General features: G+C 38.9%; 1 protein-coding gene across 1 annotated transcript in view; it reads left to right on the top strand.

The window, feature by feature from the left end:
* Positions 1–475: 475 nt before the first annotated feature.
* bcar3 (BCAR3 adaptor protein, NSP family member) overlaps positions 476–22,145 on the top strand; it is a 77,272-nt gene continuing 55,602 nt past the window's right edge. The window contains exons 1-3 of the mRNA XM_031282353.2: positions 476–719; positions 9,114–9,280; positions 13,572–13,686. Coding sequence (XP_031138213.1) covers positions 9,191–9,280; positions 13,572–13,686 — 205 coding nt within the window. The 5' untranslated portion in view covers positions 476–719; positions 9,114–9,190. The remainder of the gene's footprint in view (positions 720–9,113; positions 9,281–13,571; positions 13,687–22,145) is intronic.

Here is a 22,145-nt window from a genome sequence, read left to right as displayed (position 1 = left end):
TTAATGCTTTCATTTAGGCTACAATTACAGAAAGGCAAAACATAAAGTCATCAGTCAAGCTTCTGTTACAGCATATGTGATTTAATTTTGGACAAAGATTTTTTTTTTTTTTTTTAAATATCCCCCCAAATGTTGCTGCTGGAGGCTTTCTGACTATTTAGCAATTAGCATTGCTAAACGTTTAGCCTACACGTTTATTTTGTTATTCTGTAGGTTAGAGAAGAGTCCCGCACACTGACCATTACGCAAGCAATAATTTATTTAGAAAAATACAACGTTTCGGTCTCATCAGGTAAATTCTATTTTTTGTAGGTAACGTTAGGTCTACTTGTGTGATACACTCTCTCTCTCTCTCTCTCTCTCTCTCTCTCTCTCTCTCTCTCTCTCTCTCTCTCTCTCTCTCTCTCTCTCTCTCTCTCTCTCTCTACTTGCGTGATTCTCTCTCTCTCTCTCTCTCTCTCTGTGCTGACAGGTACTTCAAGGTTGTGGCTTTCTGCAGACCTCAGCTGAGGTGCCGAGAGCCACTCAAGTTGAAGTCATTCGCAGATTTAAACTTTGCAGTTACCAGCGCAACGTGCCAAAACGCGGCTACTATAATCAGTGCTCTGACCGGGGACTCCTACATCAACTCTGCAATTTATCCTCAGCAAGTGTGCAGACTGCATGCAGCAGTGCGCTGCACTGTCTTTGTGTCTCTGTCGCTCTGCAACTCTCGCAAGGTAAGACGTAGTAGGCTATTTATTACTTAGTAATGGACACATTGTGATTAATGAACATTTGTTGGGGAAAGAGATGCAGCCATGCTACAACACATTTAAGCTGTAGTTCACTGACTTTCACCTGGCAGGATGCACATTTGTATAATGCACTTGACTTCAACTTAAACAATTTCAGTTCAAATCAGACAAAGATAGAAACAAAAGTCTGTAGAAGAAAATAAAACAGTTTTGCACTGACTTCTTGAAATTGTGTTTTTTGTTAAAGTTTTTGGTGATTCCAAAATCTTTTTACTTCAAGGGCTTTCAAATAGATGCACTTTTAGACCACTGGGTCCTGCTTGTCAGTTATGATTCAGCATGAAAAACACAGTAATACTGTAGGCTACAGTGAATCCTCTAAAATGATTATCGAATCAGATAAGAGAGAAATGAGCCTTGAGTATTCCTCTTTGCTGGGCGGTCCACTATTTCATGTTGGACCTTCTCCATAGCTCCTTCAGAAAAACAGATGCTGCTAAGCTGTTTGTAGGTCTACAGTATGTGCAGAAGTCAGGCAGCTCCCCGAAGGAATGCCCTTACCTCAGAGCTGAGTCACGCAAATTATACCTCCCCTTCTCTGTCTCCCATCTCCTATCTTTGAGCTGTTATCACCAGGCCACAATCATTTAATCCCAAATACAAGTTACATTTCTTTAAAAAAGGGAGTTCTTTTCGAGCATAGATTCTTAAAAAATCAAAACAAATTAATTAAATCCAATGCCTGGAGTGACATTGCAAATTGTCTTTACTTAACGCATGTTCCTAAAACAAGTGAATTAATTTACAACAAGAGTTCACTTCACTAAACCTTTCAATAAACCTATCAAGAAAGATGAAACTGTGCAAATATGTTGCAAGAATTTAAGACAAATTAAATTATAGGATTCCATACAAGTGATGACAAGTTGCAGATTTTTCTCTGCATATCCAACATGTTATGTTTTATAGGGCATCAAACAGTGATGCAGAAACATGTTGGCTCACATCTCCTGAAAATATTTTGTGGATCCAAGCAGTTTTTAAACCAGTTTTTAATTACGGTCAGACTAGTGATTTAAGTAATATGAGACTATATTCCTTCACGGTCAAAGTACAGGAGATGAACTTTGACTGGAACATGTATAATTTTCTGGGGTTAAATTACACTGCCAAAGTATTACCCTGTTTCCCTCGGGGCTTGTAAAAGAAATACAAATACTTGTATTTAAATACCCAATAAAGCAAGAAAAATTAGCCTCCAAGAAAACATTTGAATCGGTTTGGCAGCACAGAAAAAAACTTCAAATGAAATACAAACCTCCTGGAGGCACAAATCCAAACCAAATGAAAACTGCTGATATTGTGGTGCAGTGTGATAATAGCCCCTCTGCCTGTAGCACAGACACAGTGAAAGTCGTCTAGCATTTCACACAAATAAGATGTTTGCTGCTGTGTGGCTACTTAGCTTCAAGCCCAGCCATGCTTGATATGGCAGTGGTTTAGTCTCAGTTCACCAAATGCAGATGGCTGTAAAGTGGCTCTAACTCTTTATTCAACCCTCTGAAAAGAGATTGTATAATAAATGGATAGATATAAAAAGGGAAGATGGAAGGAGGAACAAACAGAGACAGAAACATAGACTGTATATACAGAAAGGCTACATAAAGCGCAAGAGGAAGAACTGTAGAAAAAAACGCAGATGGGGCAAGGAGAGGTGTTAGATGGTGAAGGAGAAGCAGTGAGCAGATGATTGGAGAAGATTGGAAACCATTAAAGAAACAAGATTAGAAAAAAAGAGAACATGCTAGGAAACGAGGAAAATGAAGACAAGTTTGGAGGATTAGAAGAAAGGAAAATAAGCAAAGGGGAGACGTTCTTAATCAGTCCTAAGACTGCCTCCTTGTTGTGAAAACAGTAGTTATTCAGTGTCTCACCTGATCCTCACTAAGATATGCTCCTCTGTCAAATTTCAGCTGCTTCTGTAGTTACTGTAACCTACAGGTAAACACATTCAGACAGCTTCAGACATGTTCACAACCACAGCAAGAAAATGATATTCCACTTCTGCCAAATGTTTATATCCACACCTCTGAGATAGTTGGGTCATGGAGCATCTCATAATCAGTATACACAGAACACTGAACAACAAAAATAGGTTTTGTTGGATTGCACATGAGGTAGGTATAATATTGTGCTTTGTTTATGATAAGCTTTGCAACGCTAAGCTTTGTGCCAAGTAGGGGTGTGACGAGACACCCAGCTCACGAGACGAGACACGAGATTGGGTTCACGAGTTCGAGACGAGACGAGATTTTAACACTATTTTACAGAAAACTTCAATGAAGAAATAAGACTGGAAAAATAGTCCTTTATTCAAACGAAAGTCACAAAATAAAAACCGAGCACCACATTCTTTAATTTACAGAGACCCAGCAATTCCCCCCAAGAGCAAGCATTTGGTGCAACGGTGGCGAGAAAAAAAAACCTTTTAACAGGCAGAAACCTCAGACAGAACCTGACTCTTGGTGGCCGGCCATCTGCCGCTGGCAGTTGGGGTACAGCGACACCGATACAGATATACAGATATGCCATATAATAATATATTGAATATCAATATATGGAAAATATGAATGTAATGATATTGAGCTCATAACATATTGGCCGGGCCTTGTAGCTACTTTTTTTTAAGCTATTTTTGGTGGAAGCATTCACATGTTAACAACTAGTTTGTGCTTTAGTACGTATGGCAAGTATTGAATGAGAATCGTGAACTGAAATTTGTTTGGTGCACTGACTTTGGTTGTATTCCAGCGGGGGTGAGTTTGCTTGTATTGTTTTGTGTCCTTGTTACTCATATTGGAAAAATGGGAAGCAACCTTACCTATTTTATTATTAGCATAGCTGCCTGAGATTGTAACTCAGTGAAAATGTCTCGTCTTCCCTGCATGCTGTGGCGTCCTTCATTTGAAACCTTGTGCTGCCTGGCTCGGTAACAGGAGCTGGAATTGCCTCGGTGGTGATGCTGATGTTATTTTTGAAGCTTAATTCAATTGGTTGGATTGTGTCAGTCTAATGTGATTGGGAAAAACGGATGCCCTTGGACTATAGAAGGCAAGCCAATACAGACATTAGAGAGTGACTAAGTAAATGGAAAATTGTCGTGGCTGGTCTAGGGTTGAATAAAGAGTTAGACTTTGAGTTTGATATTTGCCATAGTGGCTTTGGTAGTTGGTGAGTTTTTGTCAAATAGCCAGGCCTGTTCATTCAGTAAGTGAGATGCTGGGATAGGTCCATTTAATGTATATTCAATAATACAAATGGCACTGTGACGGTGCTCCAGAGAAATGTGGTCATGGGAAACCGCTGAGGTCAAACCAACAGGGAGAGGAGAGGAGAGGAAGCTTGGATTGGACCAGACCGGAAGAATAACCCTCTAGGGACTAGAGTACGGGTTCACTTTTCTGGATAGTGAACTTGTTCACTGGTTCTACTGGGAATACTTTTCCTCAGAGCTCACGTCTTTTCTACTCATCAGTGCTGACCTCTTGTCTTCTTCCTTGTCCTGTCAGCACTATTGGGAATGCGTACAAGCGTGTCCTTCCATTGTAACCAAAAATAAAAAATTCCAGCGCTGTAAAAACGAGATCCCTAGGAGATGGTTAAACCTTTGGCTTTGGCCAGTTGGTGGCATCCCTACTGAGTTGCCTTATGGGGACAACCAGTGTTAGTTTCTTATCCAGAAAAGAAAATCTGACCGTCCCAAAGGAAATGCATAGTTTTCCCTTTTTACTTGCATATCCTTAAACTGCATTCCTTCCAAGTCTTCAGATTTATTTGTTTGTCTTGAAAAGGTTCTGTGATCTTTCAGGAGTTTTTTTAACCAGCTTTGTGGGGCCCTTTGGAAGGTTTACGAGAAAAACTGCTCACAATATCGGGGAAAAACCTCAACACTTTAAAATGACACACAGCTGTTCAATAGTCTGTAATAGGCTGTTCAGTTGTTACATGGATCATCTGGCTGAAAGATGCAGTAAAAGGTCCTACTATCTGTGTGCAGTAGACTGGGACAGACAGGGTGTGGCCAACGCAGGTTTAATTGGCATCCTCTTGCTGCACATATTTCTCAATTAACCCCAGTTGTTCAGACTGTAAGACTTAATGGCACATTTTTATGGTAGTCATATGGAGGGCACGGTTCTGAGACCCTTTTCCTCTGTGATCTCCCTTTCTATAAATAAGTGGAAGTGAAACCAGGCAATTTGGCAGCAGTTAGAGGTGACTAAAATGTAAATTTCTTGTAAACTTCACAGAGAGCGCTCACATTTACTGGTTTGTGAGGTTTTATACCGAGGGTTAAAAGAGACAGAAAGGGCTGATGTCGATTTATCCATGATTTCCCTGAATGAAGCTCAGTAGCTGCTATCTGTAGGAGACAGTTGGATTTAGTTTCTACTTCAGAAAGGGTTTTGTTAAACCTTTAAAATTGTCAGTTTCGCCTTGAAACATTACAGTAAAGAGAGCATTTCCACTAAGAAAAAGTGAGCATTTGTTAATTACACTTTTTGTGTGTGTTTATTTAACAGGGACCATACAGATGAGAAAGAAAAGAAAGAACGCTTTATTTGTCAGTCCACAAGGTCCATGTAATTGGCAGTTGAAATGTATTTTACGCAAACCCCTCTTTATACACACAGCCCACAGCACACACGCAATTCAGGAGATAGTGCAGGGTTAACAATAGCATGGAGCCCTTGGAGCAGTTTAGGGGTTTGGTGCCCTGCTCAAGGGCACCCTGGCAGTGCCCAGGAGACAAACTGACACCTCTCCAGTTGCCAGTCCACTCTCAATACTTGGTACGGGGACTTTAACCGTACATTGTTACAATGCAATGCAATGCAACAGATGTAATGTATGTAGGCAGGTTATCTAGCTGGAGCTAATTTCTGTTATTTATCTAATGCAGCTTATTTTTAGTCTGCATCAACTATATTATTATTATTATTATTATTATTATTATTATTATTATTATTATTATTATTATTATTATTATTATTATTTATGTTGCTTTAATTACTTATTTTTACTATTTATCACTGTAAGTAATTTGCAACAGTAGTTTGTTTTATTGCATGTTACAGAAGCGCTTCATGAAAATGACATCCAGTGTTTTTTAAGAAGATGATTTAAGTTGATGGATGAACTGGGCAGTAAGAGATGACATCAGCATAATGTGTATCTGGCATATCATAATGAAAGAGCCAATACACTAATGCCAGTGACTCTCCATGCATGCATCTGTACAAGTGTGTGCATACATGTGTGTGTGAACTAGTGTGCTGAACACACTAACTATGAGTAACAATGCTTTTACTATGAGGTGACACACAAACAAACAAACACTGTTTCTGGGAAGAACATTTAAAAAAGGTTATAGAGCATGTATTAACCCATATCAAATGAATGTAGCAATATTGGATATTTTTTTACAGCAATATTGGATTTGTATATGATTATTGCACAAATGTGACGAATTACCATGATTTGCCAAGTGCTTAATTTTGCTCAATTTGACATTTCTGTCTGGTTATTAGTTTCTAAATTGATTGCATTGCGAAACGAATAACCAGAAAATGAAATTTATGTGATACAAAATTACACATACCATGACACAGGATGTTCCATATCGGCCACTTCTATTGTACATATCAGTTATGTACCTAAAACAAAATTACATCTGTCATTGCCTTCTAATGTTGTTTATTGTTCAGCTCTACTGTAGATCACCTTTTGAAAAGCTCCTTTTCAGTAAATCTTTGGTTTTAAGTTTGATCAATCATCTACTGTAAGCTATGAGCTGTCAGAAAAAGGGAATTCAGCTGGGAATCATGGTAAATCATTTGTTTAACATACTAACATTGGCATCATGTAAGAGTCCAGATACGAATGAAGAAAGAATCTTATTTCTGATGCCTACTACTGTCTACCGTGTGTATAAGCTCATTGCCGGTGGGACACAGAGGTTATTCATTCTCCTGTACGCCCTCTATTTCTCCATTAGGTTAAACTGGAAATGGTGCTTGACACTGACAGGAGTCCATATACTGTATGAACGACTCCTCTTCTCTAATCTACATGATGACACGCTCATAGATTAGATTGATATGATTGAAAAACAGGGCGTGTGTGTGTGTGTGTGTGTGTGTGTGTGTGTGTGTGTGTGTGTGTGTGTGTGTCTTGAGATGGATCCTGGGGTTTGACAACCTTTGGTGGCAGTCAGTGACATCATGTACGTCTCTGTGACATAACTTAATGTGATTGGGTGGGGTAGGGGGGTTCACTGCACGTGCTCAGTTGCCGCCTCTTTGCCTGACAAGGTTGTTGTTGTTCTGTCTTCACCAGTGACATGTCACCACACACACAGATACAAACACACATGCATAAAACGTAATGACAGTTCAACCCGCTACATGCATGTGTGCTCTGCCACTCACATAATACACAGAGGACACACTGACAACACACAAACAATGACGCTACCTGACAACAACACACAGTTACTCAAATAGAGCAGAGAAAAGTCATTATTGTTTTCATCAATAGAAATGTGTTTCCTATTGATCCAGAACAAGATTATTTACATATATTTCACATCTTTTTCATTCGTGAGGGTGGAAAATTATCAGACACATTTCAGAAGAATATCAACAAAAATAATGTAATGCTAATTTTACTAAATCAGTTGATAAGCTGATCTGCTATATGGTTTATAATGTGATAGCTATCCCTTTAATATCTCTTTTTGTATAAGGCAATCATGGGCAATGTTTAAAACCAATGAGTAGAACTGATTTTAATATTATTGTAGCATCAGTGTAACGGTATTTAATTTGCTGGATTAGCCAAAAACATACTCATCTGTTTTTTCTGCCATTAACAGTTTCTAAATTGATTTTCCAGAAAATATATTATATCACAATAAATAGATCTATGTCCTGATAAAAAAATGACATATGCACTTTGCCTAGTTTATTTCAGAGAGAAACATACTATCGGCAGATTCCCAATATTAAAGAACGCGGGAACAGGGCCAAAAACTTGATTGGGACATTCTCAGTAATCACTAATGGCCACTTGATTTTCTGTTCTGTTCTGTTCTGTTCTGTCCTATACTAATTTCTGTCTGCAGCAGATATGGCTCGGTTACGTTGTAACCTTGGTTCTCCGAGTAAAGAGACTATCTCTCCAGCTCTAGGCTGCTCGGAGACAGTTCCGATCAAACTATTAGTGATTCCACGCCAGAACAGGTGCTTTATAGGAAATAGCATAGGGTGTGGCCGGCAAGCCGGTGTGTCTTAAAGAAGTATCCACGTACCTGACATCAGGGGGAAGATCCCCGTACATATGGAATATGTAACGGGGGAGAGACAGTCTCGATACGATAGAGAAACGGTACTGTAGACATTTTGCCAACTTAAGACACTCCCTAAAAGGGAGCCAGTTTTAACTCAGCAGATTTTCTTACCAAGATTTATCTTGACATATAGCACTGTCATCATTAATATTTTATCACCTTGTGTTCACGTATGTTGCTGTAGAAACAAAATGATTTGTGGTAGTAGGGTGATATCAGCTCTTATTCCCAGGATCCAGTTTCCTGATAGTTGCTGCACATTCCTTTTAATGTTTTGTGGAGTTTTATTCTCAGGCTCAGTATCAGCCTTCTCTCTAGACTGAGACATCATCACCCAGGGGTGTTTACAGCATTGGAGTATCTGTAGTTTTGCTGTGAAAAATAAATGTCTGCTAGCACGTCTTGTGAATTTTTTATTTTCAAAAGGAAAAGGAAACAATTTAATTAACAATCGTTTGTCTTTTTACAGATATGTTCTGCAGTCTGGTACTGTAAGAGAGCAGTGCAGTTTGTGAATAACCTTGAAAAGTATCAAATTATATCATGTACTGACTGAAATGGCTAGATATTTTCAGTGAAACCTCCCACATCTTGTAAGTGCTTGCAGTTCACAGGCCCTTCTCCCAGACCCCCCTAAGAGGATGTGAATGTGTATCATTCATGTCTTGTAGTACTTTTCCAAAAGCCAACTAGTAGTAAACTGGCAGATTCCAGAGCCATGACTAGTGATAGGTCACTGAGCAGAGAGGACATGAGTCATCTAAGTTTGTGTGGCTCTCAGTTTTTTTTTATTAAATTACATACAGTAATTGCACAAAACACTGAATCTACCATTGTGTGAGATTAAATAATGAAGGTTTCACAATTTGTATCTTTGGCATCAATTTCTAATTACTTGTTTGGACTTTTTTGTTCCACCAGTCATCTAAATTAAATGTATCTTCTATTCCTTCTCTGTGTTTCAGGTTCCATCTGAAAGTGTGTGAGTGGCAGAGTGTGTGTGCGTCTGCGTACATGCCTGTGTGTGTTTATATGTGTCACAATGAAGCACCAGTCTATCTCCCGATGGCTGAGCCAGCTGGGACTGCCACAATACTGCCCAGCGTTGGAGCAGGAATATGATGGTGTCGAGGTAATACAAACACGCAGAAACCAACAAACCTACCAACATATCCATAAGTAGTTATTTATTATTACTATTTAGTAAATAACTGCAAACAGGCTTGCCTGTTCCTGAGAAAACTCTTGAGGCAGCATAAGACCAACATACCTACAAGGTTCAAGATTCAAGATTAACTTTATTGTCCCACATCTTGGGAAATTTGTCTTGGGCACTTAACCCATGCTGCAGCCATACAGACACTGTACAATACCGTACAACAGACCGTACTATGGTCCTGATGGTGTATAAATAGGAGCAAATCCCCAAACTTTCTGAAAACATCTGGATCAGCAAAGTAAAGTAGTCCCTACCAGAGTCAGAGTTGTTTACAATGAGATTTGATTATGCACTTAATTACTAATTATAAGTGCAGTCAAAAGCACAAACCCTCCTCTCCACCTCCTTCCTCTATAAAGACTTGTGTGTGCAATAAACCCCCAAAACTGGAAGTGCAATAACATTATGTATATAGTGCCACCTCATCGTGTTTATTTATCTTGATTGTTATATTGTTTACTATTTGAATTTTCTATTTAGTTGTTATTTTTATATTTTACTATTTAAATTGTATATTTCTACTCTATTAGAGCTGCTAAACTGTGTTGCGTTGTTGAAAACAAATGACAATAAAGATCTCTAAGTGGTCAGTTTACTCTAATTACAATTACATAAAGGAAGTTTTGGGGCATTGAGATATCTGCCATTTAAGTTATCTGCCTCTACCTCGATAAAATCAGTTGTTATGGAATTTCTTTTGTGGTGCTTAAAGCATTGCTGTGAATAATTTTCATCTGAATTACTTTCTACCAAAAAAATGGCTCCTGTTGAGATTCAGCACATAAAAGCTGACACTATCTGAATGGCCAGACTTCATTAGGAGCAAGTGAAAAACAATGTTTTTGTCATTTGGATGAACTGACTCTTTAACATGTATGTTTAAAAAGAGGATTTCAGTAAATGTTTGATGAAACTGTGTTGTAGAAGAAAACCTTTCTATTCCGGCAAAACCAACTGTTCTTATTAAAAGTGTTTCCCACAGCAGCCTAATTAATAACTTAAATAAAAAAATAACTTCCTCACAGGCACATTAGACTCAATGGACAGTGATGTGGGGGCTGTTTTAACATCCAACCATTAGCCAACTTCAATCTGAACGTTACACAGCCATTGGCTTGGAGATGAGATTGATTAGCCAATAAGACATGAATTATTCCATTACCTCCTGCTAATGTTTACCCAGAATGCGTTGGTGTAATTGGTGAAGGCATAATGGGGAAAGCTTATGAAGAAGAAGAAGGAGGTGAAAGGGGGAAGGAGAGAGATACAGAGCAAACAAAGAGAAACAAGGACAAGAAAGTGTTGTTCTAGTCTCGTTTAACTTTAATAGAGTTTAGGTTGATTTTCTGTGTGAAATGTTCTCTCAAACGTTAATGACTTTGTGAGCTTAAATCTACAAAAGCAATCAGTACCTTTTGCTGTGCACTGAAAGGAATTCCTTTAGTTTAAAGGAAAGTCTCTATAAGTTGTCTAAAATATATGCATGACGCTGATGACTGGAGCTATTGGCACTTCTCTATCTGCCGTCTCTGTACAGAGAAATTGCAGTTTTAGGGAGCATATTGAGCTCGGCTCAGCGTTGCTAACCTTTCTCTAAATATTATAACAACAATATCCAGATCAGTGCCTCCTAGCCATCCAGGCTGCTCGTTAACACAACATACCGGTTAAACCAACTCAGCCAACCTCATCAACACTACAACAGCTACATGCACAGAAAGTGTCCAAAGGGAGAACTCTTAGTTTTTTCACTATGGTGTACATCATTTGTGTTTATACTTATTATTATATACAGCAATGATTAAAATAAGTGCTCATCTCCAAAACACTAATATTGTTTGCAAACATGAAGTGAATGTGACAAAAAAGTCTGTTTTTTATTTTATTATTATTTATTTATATTATTTTGTTTTGTTGTTTGATAGTGTGAAAAGAGATAATCATATTAAATCAGGACGTAGAACCCTAACAATGAGTTAAAGGAGTCTAAAAAAGCTCTGTAAAGCTACAGATACAAGTTTACAAACTTTCAGTAATGTTGATGTCTTTATTGCCCAGCGCTGTCTGTACCACACTGCTCGGTCTTCTCATTCACAAGCTACCTTCATCGTTGAAACAACAGTCATGAGAGCAAAACCAACATTCACAACTGCTATATCAACTCTCCAGAGGACTGGTATGAGAGTTCATATTGATGTTCAGCTCTGCATGATCTGGAAAAGAAAGAAAAAAGAAAACATGTCAACTTGCTGTTGGCCACAGAGTGAGACACGACAGAGGGAGGGGGAGATAGATTCTGAGATAGATTAGGCTTGTGATATGCCAGCACGTCTCACGCATACACGCACGCACGCACGCACGCACGCACACAGGCAGGCAGGCAGGCAGGCACACACGCACACACGCACACACACACACACACACACACACACACACACACACAAAACACAAAACACAAGGTGTTATCATCAACAGAACTAATGTAGTGTCTTCTTTTTTAACCTAATACCTTGTCATTACTGTGCTGTTGAGGCACGTTGACCGCAATGACCAGTGTGTGTGTGTGTGTGTGTGTGTGTGTGTGTGTGTGTGTGTGTGTGTGTGTGTGTGTGTGTGTGTGTGTGTGTGCACAAACAGCTACATTGGTACTCAGGTATGTGCGTGTGGTTGTGAATGCGTGTATAACTTCTAACTAGCTGTATGTGACTAAGGGTGACTTTAATTTGATTGTGCACTATTTCTGTATGTGTGTGTGTGTGTGTGTGTGTGTGTGTATATTCATGGGTTTGCCCACTGCATGTGTGTAGTCTAAATAGCTTGTGTTTGTGATGAAGAGAATGGTCGTATTGTTGAGAAACCAAAACAACAAGGCCTTGGTTTGAGCTGGGAGTGTCCTGTGATGATACAGTGTGTGTCATTTACGTGTGTGTGTGTGTGTGTGTGTGTGTGTGTGTGTGTGTGTGTGTGTGTGTGTGTGTGTGTGTGTAGCTGTCCATTACTGTACAAGGTTGAGTTCTGGTTCAAAGACTTTGTGGCTCTCCTTCACTGGGCTATTTCAGGGGTCGTTTACCTTAATACCATAGTGATAGTTGAAGTGAGGCAGAGTTGTGTTTTTTTGTGTGTTTAAGACAATGTAATGACAGGAACAGGATGAGGGGAAGAGACGGCACACTTTTCGAAGATAGGAGGTCACCAGTTGTCTCAGCAATTTTTCTCTTGCTCTGCTGGAGCCACTAACCTGTCTAGACAAACTGTGTGTTTCTTTTTTTTTTTTACCAAGCACAACAATAACCAATTGTTTGTACTTATGTTCTGAATGCTATTCCTTAGTATCTGGAGACCTCAACAATCTTTTTCATATTAGCTGTGTTACAGGTTCAACATCACTACTTGTTTGTTATTGGCAGGCAAGTGTCCTTTAAGTGGTATATTGAGCCACTTCACACATAGCCGTAGTAAACAGTTTAACCTCTAACACCTGAGCAAAGCAATTTCAGTCAAAAATTATACTCGTCTTCTCAGTGCCATAAATCACAGAGAAGTCACACACATACTGCCACAATCAGCTCATCCTACCCTTGTTGATGCCAAATAAAGGATGTAAAAACAGATTGATTAGACTGTTGATTTTGGTGTACTCTGGGTCTACGGACACATTTTATTTGGCTCATTTATCTGGCATGATTATAACATGAAAGGCAATCTATATTCAGTCGGCATGGTGTTTTTAATCCTGAGATACAGTTCTCCAAATGTGACCACAGAACATAAAAAGCTATAAAATCTGTACTTTATTTCTCTAATTCAATCACTAAACCTTGCTTAAATCTGTATCAAGCAGCTTTTGAATGCTAGAAGGACAAATGAATGTCTTTATGTTTTAGCCCTAGTTTTGATCACCAACTCCTGAGAAAAAATATCTCTTTGGTTTGCAATATCTCTTTGGTTGCATATATTATTTTGTTCACGAGCAATGTTTGCCATATTTTACTGTTACCAGCGACACAGTCAGAACCAAAAACATTGAGCAGAAAGTGTCTGAAAGCTGTAGAAAGCTGCACACTGGGGTGCTGATGATAGATCAAATAGATTAATACTTTAACATTACAGTCAGTGTTAATATCTGAACTATCCCATAACTTCAGAGGCTATTATCTAGAACACCATCACTTCACTTTATGTTTCTGTTTTTTATGTTTTCCAGGACCTGCTCCACCTCTCAGAGTATGACCTCTTGGAGCTCGGAGTCCACAATCACCTCCACCGCCTGCACCTTCTCACTTCTCTACGCCTCCTCCAGGAGCGAGAGAGGAGGAGAGGTACTCGCATACAGACAGTCTCTCTCTCTCACACACACACACACACACACACACACACACACACACACACACACAGACATAGAGTTGACCAAACATTATCGTTCCTTATCTGTTCCATCAAGTTGTTGATGGCTGGCTCCATGTTTGAGTCTCCATCTCTGTGTCTTTCTCCCTGTGTACCTAGAGAGTAGACAGAAAGACAGAGACGGATAGCATAGTGTCATGTAAAGACATGCTTATGCCTGGGGGGTCCGGTGGTGGGGAGGGGGTTGTCTGGGGGAGAACAATACTTTGTCACACATACACACACACACACACACACACACACACACACACACAAATGTGAACCCTTCCAAAGCTATCAGTAAATAAGGAGAATAATGCTGAGGCCTGCAGTCCTGCTGAGTTTAATCACTTCTAGAAGTGTGTGAATGTGTAGATGTGTGCGTGTGTGTGTGTGTGTGTCTGTGTGTGACTGCCTGCTTTGTTTTCCCAGTTTCCCATGCATTATACTGTGAAATCTAACTGTTGTCTTGGTGACTGAGGCGTGCATAAGTCTAGTTTATACCAAGTGAATAAATTATTTCAGTGAATCTTCTGAAGCTCATACTGTATATGACACAGGAACATTTGACTTGTTGACATCTGCAACTGTTTTTACCTCACATTTACAAGGCATACATATACTAGGAACAAAATCAAAAGTGGTGTGTTTGCACAGGCAAAATATTCATTTTGCAACCAAAACAATGTGTCACATTTGAGTTCTCTTGGCTAACTACAAGTGTTGAAGTTATTAAAGGAAGCAGAGACTATAAAGACAGAATCTGCTCCTATCTCATAGTAAACCCGGCAGTTTGAGCCCATCTGGAATGGCGTGTCTTAAAAAACTAAAACAGATCTCAAGCTGCAGTGAGTATAAAAAAAAGTTTCATTAGTTAAGTTTTTTGCAAATTAAATTTTTTTGCTCATCATTTCCTCCGCAGGTCTATGTCAAGAGGCGATAAAAATGTTGAAAGTTTCTAAAGTCAGATGAAAAAAATTAAAATGGTAAAAGAAACCGTTAGAAAAATTGCTCATATAAACATGCAACATGTATGAGAGAAGAAAAGCCGATGTAGTCTGTGAAATCAACACTATGCCATGTTTTACTATAGTGGTTGATTTAATAAATAAACAGATTATGGTGCTCATAACCTTAAACCTGCCTAAAATATAAACCAGTTTCACTAAGCTGCCAGGCTCAAGAACACAATTTAATAAAGCAGCACAGAAGCCAAGAACATTTCTGATGTGATATATTGTCAGTCAAACAAGCCATAATTGCAGGATATATTAAATGAATGGCTCTGTATGAAGTAGTAATAATAAATATGGTCATATGATAGGAAAAGATATGAATAGAATGGGCTTAGAGGGAAAAGTTCATGGTCAACTGCTTCATTACACTTCATATGCCTGATATTTCATCTAGCAACTTTTCTTCTTTTTAAAATAATTTTCTATAGCTATGATTTTTTTTTTTTTTATCTTGAAAGTCTGAGTTTGTGACCCTAGAATGCAGGTTCAGCTTGCCTCTGTACTAATGTCTCGCTTTCCTTGTGTAGCGTCTCTATGGAAGGTCAGTATCCAAGTGTTTAGAGGTAAAAAAGACATGTTAAGAATAAAATTAAACTTGTATTTCAAAATGCATACAGTAAGCATGTGGAAAGTGAAATGTTTGGCCTGTTGGTGGTGCTAAGTGAAAAGCCAGGCAATCACCAAGTCATTAGGATTCAACCTCTGACAACCATGAATGTAAAATATTAAACTTTCCGGAGAGACCATCTGATAATTAAGATATAGAGAATTGATAAAATGAGTATTGAGTAAACAAACAGAAAAAAACTAAAGAGTTATCACAGTGATCTGTGAGGGACAAGTACAGTAACTGTGCCTACCAAAGACATAAAATAGACGAGGACTTCACAGATTAGCCCTTTATAATACATTTTCACATTCCTGAGATCTCTGTGTGACCGCTAGCGAAGCCCCAACCTGTAGGTTGAGGACTGTTGCTGAGGTGAAACAGCCTCTAGTTGAAATCACTCAGTCACCAACTACTGTGGTATTATCTGTCTGCCTGGCAGCCTGCCACCCCTATCATTACCACAAAGGCCAGATTTGTTCAGCTAATGGTATCCTTCACACACACACACACACACACACACACACACACACACACACACACACACACACACACACACACACACACACACACACACACACACACACACACACACACACACGCATGCAGCATCTTCCGAAAATGCCAACTCAACATTTGACCCAGATAAGAGCATTCCAGTGAGAGCACCTTAAGGATAAAACACATGCACACTCACACTGCATCCAGGCACATATTAATTTCATCATATTACTGTTTTTTGGCTACAGTATATGATTATGTGGCAAGAATAAGAATCTGTGTGTATGTGCATGTGCATGTGCCAGGTACTTTCCTTGTTGGCAGGACTTTAAAATGCAGCAGAGAAGTAGAGATATTCCATTTAGAACAATTAGAGGATGAAGTACTGTAGGAGGCATCAGTAAAACACACACGCGCGCACACATATTTTTCATGTTTCAGGCCTTTTCAGTTTGAGGTTACAGTTTGTTTAGTTACAGTTGTTGCTGTAATGCTGAGTCTGTTCTGTGGATAGTCATGTTTAAAAGATTAACTGAAACCGTAGCTGTATTCTTGTTTTTAACTGCATGTTGAAAATAGTGGAAAAGAAAATGACAAAACTTTGAAAACAGCATGTCAGGGATGCTTTAAAATGGAATGACAGTATCCTCAGTATGTGTTTAGCCATATCTGATCCCCTTCATGACCATTACCTTTAATTTAATTCATGTCAAATCATAACATGAGCTATCTCAGGACACTACAGAGAGAGTAGGACCACACTATAATTTACAAAGACCCAACAATTCCCCCCAAGAGCAAGCATTTGGTGCGGCCATAGACAGTATATAATAGACCAACAGATCCCGTTGCTCTGTCTTCTGGTAGCTGTGCCAAGAGAAGTCTCAATCATTCCCAATCTAGCAGAGATGGAGAGCGTAGGTATATGTAAGGAGATAACATAGGCACAGGTTAATTATTGCTAACTAATATGCTAGTTAACATTAGTAATTAAACTTAAACAGCTAATGTAAGTCGAAACTGCCTGCGAGCTTCTCCTGTACTATACGGTAATTCCTCTACTATGCGACAGTAAGTCGTGTGGTTATGACACAATCGTTTTTGTCAGCCTATTTTTACAAAAACGTCTACTACGGAGCCATAACGTGAGATACAAGGTAATGGAGCCTTTTATATAGTGTCATGTTTCTTTAGAAATAAACAATGAACAAATAAAGTCTTTAAACGCTTCAGATGTAAAGTTATTCGCTGTCAAAGTGGCGCCAAAATGAATGACAGTCAATGGAATGCTAACGGCGGGTGATGGCTTGGTAGCATCAACATGGCGCCATAGGAGCTTGCGGGGAGAGGCTTACCCCCTTGGGTGTGACAGTGGCGAAGAAAAACTTCCTTTAAACAGGCAGAAACCTCAGACAGACCCAGACTCTTGGTGGGCGGCCATCTGCTGCTGCCAGTTGGGACACAGGGACACACTGATATACAGAAATATGATTTATAATAATTATAGCAGTTGGTATGATGAAAAGTGGCATTTATAGTAACAATAAAGATAATAGAACTATGACTAGAAATAATAGTTGTAGCAGTGCAGGGCGTCCACGGCAGCAGCTGCAACCACCACCTTAGTGACATAATTACCACATTTTAAGGATTGCATCTTAAACTTCTTCCAGCACCTGTGATTTGTGTTGATTCACAGAAATAGGGTATTTAGCATCACATTTTTAAATGCAGAGCTCCTCCTGCATACTTCCCGTGTTGCATTAATTTATTCATTCATTTAACTCATTCATACACTGACTGAGGTATACCAGCTGTTTTGCTCAAGGGTCAGATCTGTTTTGTCCCTTCCTGAACTATATGAGCTGAGGAAGTGAGTAATGTGAATACCAGAACACACACAGACAACATACTGCTATGCTATGCCATGCTAAACATGGATTGACACAAGTTTAACGTGTGCGTGCGTGTGCGTGTGTGTGTGTGTGTGTGTGTGTGTGTGTGTGTGTGTGTGTGTGTGTGAGAGAGAGAGAGAGAGAGAGAGAGAAAGAGAGACAGCAGGTGTTCATGCAGACACTTTGTTTGCTTGTTTGTTTTTTCGCTGTTGGACAGTGATGTTGCCATAGTCACAGAATACTTACAGCGGTCAGTTGGGAGTTAAGTTAGTTTGTGAACCAAAGATAGAGCATTCACACTGACAATTACACACATTCATACAGTAGCTTTCAACTGACTCAAAGTTCAAATCAGGCTCATGTCTTCAGTCTTTGCCAGCTGTTTCAGATCTGTTTTGTTATTCTGTTGTCTGTAGTTTTTGTACAACCTCCAAGTCAATACACACCACATTCTTCAAAAGTTCTTTAGGCTGAACTGTATTTTTGTGATTAATAGATGTTACGACAACTGAATTAGTTCTGAGATCTATATCAGTGTCTAGGGAATATAAAAATAACACACACAATTCATTCATCAATAGCACAAAATGCTGTGTAATTTACAACTAAGGGGAGGCAGCTGTATTGTTCTTAGAGGGTAGAGATTTAAGACATTGTGAACAAAGTATTCTGCTGCTATTGTATGTAAAGCGAGGGCCAAAATCAAATTACATCAAATACAAGCTTGCACTGTCAGCTTTTTCCCTTCACTGTGATCAACAACTGAAAAATGAGCTGCAGCAGGTCCATGCTAATGGGTCACATTTCATGTAACACTGACAATATCCATAAAAACAGATTTAAAGTTCCCCTCTAATTGAGTATGCAGAGGTTTTTTTAAGTCCACAGCCTTTAAATATTAGATAACTTATGTTACATCCTACCAAGGAGTACAGGCTGAACCAGGATAATCTATCATGAGAAGGTGATAAACTTATCAACATGACCTCAAGTAATACTAAGTGTACTATAAACATGTTCCTCTGTCTGTCTGCATGTCAGTAACAACAACTATAATCTCGCGTATGGCAAAACAGGGAAGATCCAGTTCCCAGAATTAGGCTGGTCCAAGATAGGAATATCCAAAAAACAGAGATACTTGAGAAAAAAATTAAATTAGGACATTGTGGAGGCTATTTTATCTTTTACAAAGTCTTGAAGAATGTAGCTAAATATGTGGCTAATTGCAAGTGACTACATTTCACTGTATTTTTGTGCTATGTATCCCACCCTGGTTTTTAATTTTGTAACATTTATTTAATGGTTATGGCTTCACGCTAGGGCTGGGCGATATGGAGAAAATCAGATATCACGATATTCTTGACCAAATACCTCGATATCGATATTGCGGCGATATTCTAGGGTTGACAATTGGTGCTTTAACAAAATATCTTCACACTTAGATTTTAGATAAATAATCATCAGTAATGTGGATAAAATATATAAAGTGGGGAAAAATATAAAAACTGACAAAACATGTCTTGAGGCTTACCCAAAATCCCAAACATCCCACTAAAGATCCTCCAAGCTTTCCTACATTTTTTTTTTGACAGTTCAATAATGTGGGCAATAATGTAGTAACATTCCGTAACGTAGATGCTATTGCAACATCACGCTACCTTTGCCATTGCCTCCAAAAGACAGCAGTCATCATTCTTAGAGCCACTATAGGTTGTGTCAGATACAATTAAATATATGTTGTTGTAGGCATTTGAAGATATTACCAACTCTGTCCTTTTTCTGGTTTTGTACAAGCAAGAAAATCTGGTCTGCTGTCAGTTATTGTTGGTACGATACATCATAAATACAAAAATTGGATCATGTAGTCCGTATGTGTAATGTTGTACATGGTCCCTCATAAAGATATTAAAGTGATTAAATTACTAGAAGAGAACCACCCCAGATTTGATAGTATTTCTTTACAATCGCTTTAGGCCGCTGCATGTTGCAACATTTACAGATTTATATTATGTAGAAGCTTCCATAAATCATGAGTGATGCTCCTGTGAAATTCTGCAGCATTGTCAGGTTAATTTAAATACACATTTGGACCAATCATTTTTTATCGTAAGGCCCAGAGGCTGCAACCGGAGGAATGAGGAGTGGCCGAACACTGAACTGTTTACACTTCACACTTTTCTGATCAGAAACACACACATGGAAACACAAGCATTTGTATATACAGATCTATAAGGGAAAAGTGAGTGGAGGAGGGGAACAGAGGGGAGGGAAGAGGGAGACGAGGAGTGGATGGAATGAGGGGGAGAGAAGAGGGAGAAAGGAGGAGGAGAGGATGAAATCAGGAAGAGAATGTTCCTTGCACAGTTCATATCTTCCTACTGAGGAGTTGCAGGAATACCACAAATCACTACACTGAAAGGAACCAAAATGAAAGAAAAAACAAATGGTTGCCAATACCACTTGTAATACATTAGTATTGGTTAAATCCAAAATGTACAGTTGGCATCTGCAGTGGGTGGGGAAGATAATCCTACTAGTTGAAAGGTGTGGGAAACACTGGTGCCCTGAGGTGGGTAGGTGGTCAATGTTTGGAAATGAGTCATTGTCATAGTCATGACTCAGCGGGGCGTTGTGCCAACACGATGTGCTGCCTGAGTGCCAATGGGCCGAAGCAGGGCTTGGCCTGAGGACTCATATTAACAGGAAGTACAGGAAATGGCTGTAATGGTGTGGCATTCTCCAAACTCATTTAACATTTGCAGTATAGTAAATATTTTTCTGCAGACTTTTCTGAAGGTGAAGATTAAGCCTTGATGTTGCTGGCTTCCCGAGCAGTACAATTAAGTCTGCATGCTGCATAAAACGTCTAAAAATACTGTTGTAAGTGGAGGAAATGCTACTGTGCATCGCATTAGGGAATTCTTCTCTTCCTTCTCATGTATTATCACTTGTGTATCTAATGGCTAATGCATGATTCTAACGAAGGAACACCAGGACAGAGGACTGAACAAATGCTAAAAATCCTATACATTTTCATACCAGCTGAAGCTGGATATGATTACGATAACCAGAACAAATAGGTAGCCCCCTGTGAGAAAAATGTGTCTTGTCCAAACTCACTCTGTGGTGTAAAGCTACTTTAATCAGATCATTTAAAAATAAGGATGTGCCTCTGTGCTTGCTTTTGTTAGTTAGTTCTTCGGCAAAAAAAATTGACTTATTTGTTTTTGTTTCTGTATTTATTGTTTTTTTCTTATTCATGTTTAATATGTTTGTTTGTGTATGTATGCACCTATCACCTAGGCAAATTAGGTAGGGTAACTACTGTGGCGATAAACTCCTTTCTGCTTCTGATAGGATATTTCATCACAAAGATACATATCAGTTAAGGATTACAGTTCTGCTCGGCTGAGCCAAACGATACCCCCCTCCTACCCCCATTGTTTGGGAAGTTTAGGTGATTCAGGAGATGATTACAGATTACCCCCCTGACTCACTGTACACCTTTCTGGAAATAACACCCTCACACACACAAAGATGCTGAGAATTATCCCAAGCCTGTGTGAAATAGTACTGAGATGAAAAGAAGTGAAATTCAGCTTCAGCTGGATATTTTGACTTCCAAACAGTCCCTCTGTCTCTACTGGAGTCCAGGAGCAATTTCTAAGCTTAGCTCTGACAATCAGGTTGTGTTCCCTGCTCACAGTGTTGGGTGTTGTGAACAGACCAAAAACGTATTTATTCATTGATTATATCGCCATTAGCCTAATGCCTCAGGACTTTTTTATATTGCGTGGATTTAATTGACCACATGTTTTGTAGTTTGGTAGTAGTATGACCTTTAGATTTAGTAGTGTCTCTGCCTTCTTTTAGTGACGAGTTTTGGTTTGTGGACCTCTTCTGTACTGTATGTGGTGAAACGGGGAAAAAATGCTTAAACGTGACTATGAAAGTAGAGCCTTAACAGTGCTTCCCAAGCTTTGTTGTCTAGGACTGTTCAGTTTAAGAGTAATTTCCCTTCTCAGTACTCACAATATTTTTAAGTTGTGGGAAAAGAACTGTGCTGTATTGTATCTCACACAAAATAATGATAAAAGATTTACAAAATTATCATAATTTGTCTGGCAGAATTTTGTTTTTATTATTTCTTACCTTACTTATCTTGGATTCTTTCATGAATCTTATGGGTGTCTTGAGTTTTGTTGATCATTTTTGTGGCTTATGATTACACATTACTTGCCAAGGTTACTGATGTGATCTGTGACAGTAAGGCAGGAAGGAGTGGACTGACAAGTACACAGATTGTATCCAAACCTAATGTTTAACCATATTGCTGAACCAGTTATTTCATCATTTCATTTCAAACCTTTATTTAA

This window comes from Sander lucioperca, chromosome 11, assembly GCF_008315115.2.
Source record: "Sander lucioperca isolate FBNREF2018 chromosome 11, SLUC_FBN_1.2, whole genome shotgun sequence".
NCBI lineage: Eukaryota > Metazoa > Chordata > Actinopteri > Perciformes > Percidae > Sander > Sander lucioperca.
The sequence above is the reverse complement of the archived record's forward strand: the minus strand, read 5'-3'. Positions and strand labels throughout refer to the sequence as shown.